The 7243-nt window shown below is 46.7% G+C and overlaps 1 protein-coding gene across 11 annotated transcripts in view; it reads left to right on the top strand.

Annotated features, from left to right (window-relative positions):
* Window positions 1-6708, top strand: part of PALM2AKAP2 (PALM2 and AKAP2 fusion) — a 411865-nt gene extending 405157 nt beyond the window's left edge. For all 11 annotated transcript variants that reach the window (XM_036022040.1, XM_036022031.1, XM_036022034.1 and 8 more), the window contains one exon: window positions 2824-6708. In XM_036022040.1, the coding sequence (XP_035877933.1) occupies window positions 2824-2922 (99 nt within the window). In that variant the 3' untranslated portion in view covers window positions 2923-6708. The remainder of the gene's footprint in view (window positions 1-2823) is intronic.
* Window positions 6709-7243: the final 535 nt, after the last annotated feature.

Here is a 7243-nt window from a genome sequence, read left to right on the forward strand (position 1 = left end):
CTGATCCTACATATATGTAAACAGTGTTCCAGTTCTGCATGTTTTAGAACTTTCCCTAAATGACATGATGTTGTAGTATCCTGTACTCCTGACTCTATTTTGTCTGCGTTGTTTTTAGATGTGTCCATATTGAGACTTTGGGCTCTAGGTCACTCATTGTAACTGCTGTGTAGTATTCCATGGAAGGAACATCTCACTGTTTGTTTATTCTCCCAGTGAGGGAAATGTAGGTTCTTCTCTGAAAAACCTACATTATTGCCATTACAAACAACGCTTTGCTGAGTGTTATTATACATCTCTCTGTGTGCACCTGTGCAGTATTTCTCGCTATACCTAGAAATAGAAGTACGGGTTACAGGGCTTAGATATCCTTACATTCACTACATGCTGTAAAATTATTCTTCAAATTGGTATGCTAACCTATAGCACAGTAAACATTTTTTAGACTATTTTTTAGAGAGAGGATAAGGGAGGGAGACAGAGGGAGAGAAACATCAGTTGGTTGCCTCTCCCATGTACCTTGACCGGGGACCGAACCCGTAACCCAGGCATGTGCCCTGACCTGGAATTGGACAGGTGGCCTTTCACTTTGTGGGGCAATACTCAACCAACTCAGCCACACCAGTCAGGACTAACGCGATATATTTTTAAAATCTCCCTATTTAGCCAAAATTACAGTTAACTATATATATGTAAGTTGATTGTTATCAGTCATTTTCCTTCATAAGGTATAAAACGAATATTGAGAGTATCATTACATGTACTTTTCTCAATGTCTAATTGTGGTTTTTAGAAGCTTAGATGTATTTTTAACTCTTAGATACATCTTTCAGTTTGTGCGTGCAAAGTGAACAGATGACCATTTTACAAAGTACAGAGAGCCTTATAAAAGTGCCTTTTATCTAATACTACTTCCTAGTTTATAAAGCCCCTTCCCAAGATGATAGAAATAATCATTGTTTGAGAACTTGCTCTGCAGGGGGAGCGTTTGCTGGATGCCTCCCATACAGTGCCCCATTTATTCCTCAGGCCAGCTCTGTGCTGCGGTTTGTTTGGTTTTTTTGTTCCCACTATACATAGAAGGGAACTGAGGCACAGAGGTAACCTTCCCCAGGATGACATAGTCGCTAGGATTTAAACCGAGAGCTGCCTGGACTTCAGAGTCAGCACTGCCTCATGGGAAATCCTATGAAGTAGGGTGGTGCTCCGTCCATTTTACAGGTGAGGGAAGTTGAGGCACAAGGTACCGTGAACAACAGCAGCATGTTCCAGAGCCAGAAATAAGGCTCAGGACTTCCAAGTGTCCGGTCCAGCCCTGCTTCTCTGAGCCATGCTACCGTGCGCAGAGCACGAGAATCCTCCGTTTGTAACTACGGCAGGTTTACAAGCATGCTTTTTCCTACTGACATCTTACTCCTAGATTCTGAGTAGGTGGCCACGATATGCTGACACACAAAACACTGTATGACATGGCTTATATGCCTGACAGTGAGCACGTATTCGGGTGACATGACTGTGTCCTACACGTCGGGGCCAGCTGGCCCTGCTGTGAAGTCTATTAATTTGCCAGAGGGGCAGAGAAGCAGGTCGAGACGGACCCCCAGAATGCGCTCGTGCCTGGGCTGCCAGCACCGCCTGTCACCTGCACCTCCTTGCTCCTCTGGAGTTGCCAGCATCCCTGTCCTTGCCAAAATGATGGTTCTGATTATAATCAAAGCCTTCATTGCTGTTTGGACAGCCATCCAGGGTTGGCTCTGCCGGATTTTTCTTTAAAATCAGAAACTTCACATCCTGAGCTAATGCCATCATAATTTAACTGACCGGCTGGCACGCATGGGTTTGCTTTTTGGTGGCGTGGCAATGACACGGAGCCATTTCTCCTACGTTGGCAACGTTACATGTTACTCATCTGGACCTCATCTTGATCAAACCAAAGCTGGAACAGATTGGCCGAAGTTTCCCTCAGGAGCCCATAGACTATTCATTCTCATGAGCCGGAGGGAGGGGCCCTACCCTGACGGTGGTGGGCTGACGCGTCCTTGATGTTGTCAGCTTCCTTGCACTTTCCGCTAGCACCCATGGCCTTCGAGTTGCCTCAAAATGCTCCGATTGCTTTTCATTGGCCTGAAAGTCTATTCCCCCCCCCCATTTAATACCTCTTTGAAGTTTAATTATGCCAAAGTAGACTGTCAAGATATACATAGGATCATACCTTATCAAGATTCACAAAGCCTAAGGGATTGAATTCCACACTGGTCCAGTTGTTTGGATTCGGTCTCTGGTCTGCTTGTTTACAAAGTGACGAAGACTATCCGTAGCTGTGCTGTCACTACAAGTTCCATGAGGATATTTAAATGAAAGTTAGTTAAAGTTAAATATTTAGTGCCCCAGCCACGCCAGCCCTGTTTGAAGTGCTCAGTAGCCACACGGGGCTAGTGGCTACTGTGCTGGGTGGGGCGGAAGCAGAGCGTTCCCTTCAGAGAGCACCCATTCACAGCAGGTGGGGACAGGCTTGGTTTTCTAACAACTCCACGCAGTCAAATCTAGTTTAAAGAAACTTGTAGGACATTTCAGGAAAATGAAATCCGTATTGATGGCTCTAGGTCAAATAGCAAGTGAACACGGGCCGTGAGACGAAGGTATACGCAAAGCTCCCACCTCCCTTTATTTCTTCCTACCTCCCAGCAGACCACACACTCTGTTCCTTTTCCCCTTCGTTACATGTCGTTGAGAGAGGGCGAGGAGGCAAGGAACGGAGGACTTTGTTTGCGTGCATGATTCACATCCATGAACTTGGCCTAATTTCCCCCCCTCTCTTTTCAGGTCCTTGAGGCCACACGGGTGAGTCGAAGGAAGAGCGCACTGGCCTTGCGCTGGGAGGCAGGGATCTACGCCAACCAGGAGGAAGAGGACCATGAATAATAAACTTCCTTCCACCCGGGAAGCATTATTGGTGCTTGGGTCGCCAAGAAACCAAGCAATCCACACACACCACAGCATTTTAATGGGATATTTATTGAAGTGCAAACAAACTCAACAATCCTCCTGTAGACAGAAGCTGCAGTGTACAATGATGAAAACTCAAGTTGAAAAGAAGTCCACCCCTCACACTCGAACACCCAGGAGTCCACAGAGGAAGGATTTTCTTGGTGACTCAAAGCATCACCTGGATTTGGACCAACCCACAACTGATCCAACAGGACGAAGCAGTTACAAGCAAATCAGCGTGGTTGCTGCAGGCAGAACTGAGCCCAGCCTCGCTGAGTGGGGAGGCAACAGCGGTGATGGGGCCACTGAGGAAGCAGCAGGGCCCACGCTTGTGCCGTCTACGCAGCACAGGACCCGCGCTCGGCACTGGTCTCCCGCCCGTCACTCAGCGTCAGGGGTGCTGGGTGAACTCCATGTACTCCAGCAGCCATACAACGGATAACATTTCTCTCTCCGCTCGCCAAGAAGAGGCAACTATGATTCCATTTCTCTTACCTTTAACTGTTTTAAATCGGGAACACCTAACGATCGCAATATATAAAATCCATATTTTTAAGACCGTGTTTCTTCCTGTTGCACACACAATCTGTTCTACGTTAGGAGGTTGAGAAAGGGGGAGAAAGCCAAACCAAATGGACTGTTTTAGCTTTAGCACCTTGTCTGCTTGTAGTATTGACTGATCTGCAGGTTATGAGAATTACATTTTCACAATTATGTTTCTTCACACGAAAGCTATATTTAGTGGACAACTATTTTTGTGATGGGACGGGGGAATATGATGTCCATGTAGAGAGCGTGTGCACATGGAACAGCCTGGTTCAAGAGGGCAGGGGTATTTTTAGAGTGGCAATAATTGTAAAAAGGGTGCACTCTGCCCCAGAGGAGCAGATGGCAAGAAATAAAAAGGGGGTTTATATTTTATATGACAAAGTGGACCTTAGGGGTGGTAGGAAGAATGAGATTATTTTGGATCAATCAGAAACGACACATTCAAGAGAGGTGACGAAGGTAGAGAGAGGAGGGAGGGAGGGAGAGAGAGAGAGAGGGAGGGGAAGTAAGGAAGTGGGGGGGGTATTTTTGTGGAGCAACCCGCGTTTTTCAGGATGATACAGAGAAATACAGGATAGGAATTGAAGCACAGGCTTAGAATCAGCTACTAATCCTAAAGATGGTTGTGTGTGTGTGTGTGTGTGTGTGTGTGTAGGCTCATGCACACACATGCACCTACCTTTGTGTGTTTGTATCAGATGTGTATGCCTGTGAGCAAGCGTGCGTGGGTCAGGATTGAAATTCCAGGATGATCATGGGACAAGAGTGGACAGTTATTTCCTCCAAAGCTCTTAGCCGGCGTCAGGAGTGAGTGGGAATTTCTTTTTTTATGAAAAGGGATATGGAGGCACCGCGCTGATGCAGTGTCTGTAGTATTCAGTTGACCTAACATGGCATTTGCATGAGTCACAATTGCAGAGTGGTGAGCAGTTTTGTCACTTGACGCTTGGGAAAGTATCATATTTATTCTCATGCTTTGTAGTCATGCTTAGTACACCACAGAGGACGCCAGCTTCACTCTCTCCGGCATTTACAGCAATAGGATGAGGGCGTTCGGCGATCGGGTGCCCTCCATTTCTGGATGAGAAAGTGCTCCGCTCTGGCTATGAGAGAGAAAAAAAAAAAACAACCTACCAGCATTCTTTTTATTTTCCCTTTTTGTTTTAAAACTGTGGTTTTTAAAAATAAGCAATAATTAAGTCAGACCTCACGACCATGAATTTTTGTCTTTATATTGTTATAGCATAAGCTCTCCTATGTTATTCTGACAAGTAGCAACCCCACAAAATTTGTATGTAGATGTTACCCACGTTATCTTTGTTTCTTTTTTAGACTAGTGTTGACTTAGGGAAAAGTTGATTCACAGACAAGCAGTGGGCACAAAGTCAAAACGGAACTGTCTGATACCTTACAAGGATCCTTTAAAACTGCCAAGGGAACCTGCAATTTGAAGCCAAATTCTACCGGTGGGCAGTTGGTGCCATCTTTATATGGTTCGCACCCCTGAATATTCGGGATGAATATTCCACAACGTGTACCAGCCATTGGGAACACCAAAGAAATACTATCCCTGCTGCAAGGAATTCATTTTCCAGTGGGGGAGGCTGGCATGGAGACAGACATTCTCAGGAAAATGAGATCTGGGTTTGATTAGAAGTCCTGGCAGGTGAAACGGGACAATCAGGAAGAATGTTTTGCCTGGGGATTTCCATGGTCCCCAAGGCAGGCACATGGGTGAGAACAGATGGGCGGCAGCTAGGATGGCCGCAGGAGGGCAGAGTGCTTCTGGGGGCTGCACAGGACACACGCTGCCCACCTCCTGGATTGACTCTGGGTCTGGTTAAGACCGTAGGCATGGCCTGAATGAACACCCTCATCTTTCATGAGAGGAATCCGCCCTCAGGACTTACCTAAAGTTTTTTGCTCTGTTTGCAGCCAAAAGGGGTGCTTAGGAGGCCACACAACCATGAGATCACTTCAGAGGCAGAAAAATGGGTCTTTGACTCCAGCTGGTTGAACCAGAGGCACTTGCTGCGTTGGGTCCTTTGGTCCACACGCCACGTGTAGATAAGGCAACAAATGCAGAGTTTCCAAGACCGCCCTGCAGCCCCATAGCTGTTTAACTGTGGCCCCTTCCTCTCTGGCATTTGCTTGCCCTCTTATACTGCCTTCCGCGTAACTGTTGTCTATTTCCTCCCTCCACTCACTTACAATCCTGTTAACGTGTAAATTGCAGTTCCCTTGGAAGAGCCAGATTTTCTCTGCGCTCCTGAGTTTTTTATTCAAGAAACATTGGGCCCCTGCTTTTGTACATAGCACTGTGCTAGGCTCTGGGATCCCAAACGAACCCCTATTTAACTTTCTGAAGATGTCACAGATCCTTGGAGGAAACTCGGCCTCCTAGGGGCATCCCTGTCCCCAGTTAGTACACAAGCTTGTTACTCTCAGCTAGGACATGCGTTTAGATTCTGTAGATGTTAAAGGCTTTCCTGAAAGTATTCCATTCCGCAGTATTTAATAGATGTTCCCTTTCCTCCGCAGCTGATTAACTACTGACATGCCTTGGCTCTCTCATCCAGGAGTTATGGAAACAGGGTCTGTCAGTGGCGGGAGGCCAGGCTGTGTCCCACTCGGACGACACAACGCAGCTTCCTCGCCTCTTCGCACCCGTGCATGCTGCCCGCCCTAGACAATGACCTAGAAGCAGTATATCGACCAGTGTCCACATATATGCACAGCACGCACACATGTATGTAAAGCGGAACGAGGAACACTACATCAGTGTTGACTCTTGTCTCTGGAGACAAATAATTAAGCAGTTTTGTTTTTCAACTAAAAATGAATGTAATTAAACTATATTGAAAAAAAAATAGCCTAAGTGTTTAGAGATGGTGAATATATCCAATTTTAGCGACAACCAATTTCCTGAATTTTAAGCATTCAGTGAGTGAGCTGCCAATTTTGATTTTTGTGTTGCTGTTTACCCAGATGATCTTTTTGTTTCTGTTTTTGGAGGAGGAGGGGGCAAAAGCAGCAATACTGTGTTCGAATATTATACTCTGTATCTGGCTCTCCTGTGTATGTTAACCACTTCAATGTCATTATTCTGCTTTGGTTTTATAGTGATTGTGAGGCATTCAATGCAAGTATACAATTATTTTCTCATTAAAACCCAGTGTGTGCTGTGTTTTTATAAATGACGGCTATTTGTCGGACGGTGGGAGGGAGGTCGGAGGACCGACTAGCCAGTGGCAGCCAGCGCCCTTGGCCTGCACTTCTGTACAGCAGACTCCGCTTCTGGCGCGTCTGAAAGCAAGACGGCAGCTTCGCTGGCGGAGCCACACTCTTACAGACTGCTCCCAAAGCCCCTGCGGCAGCTTGCTCTCCAGCTGCCCTGGAGAGAAGCCAGAAACTCCAACGGAACACAGCGAAATGGTGCTGGGGCCTCTTGATGAGGTGGACATCAAGGTCAGAAAGATGATGGGACGAATGGTGAAACTCAAGGTTTGCATGTGGCTCTTAGGTTCCCGTTGTTATTGTTAGCTTCCCAGCACCTGTAGTTGATTTTCCTCTGAAGAACAGAGAATGTTGGACCGTACAGGTGAGTCAGGAGGCTCCCTCCCCCCGTGCTCCTGCCCTCCCTCCTGCCTCCTCTCAGGCTCCAGCTGCTTCGTCCCACACCTACACCTCATGCTTGTCCCCTGCC

The sequence above is a fragment of the Phyllostomus discolor genome, chromosome 3 (assembly GCF_004126475.2).
Source record: "Phyllostomus discolor isolate MPI-MPIP mPhyDis1 chromosome 3, mPhyDis1.pri.v3, whole genome shotgun sequence".
Lineage (NCBI taxonomy): Eukaryota > Metazoa > Chordata > Mammalia > Chiroptera > Phyllostomidae > Phyllostomus > Phyllostomus discolor.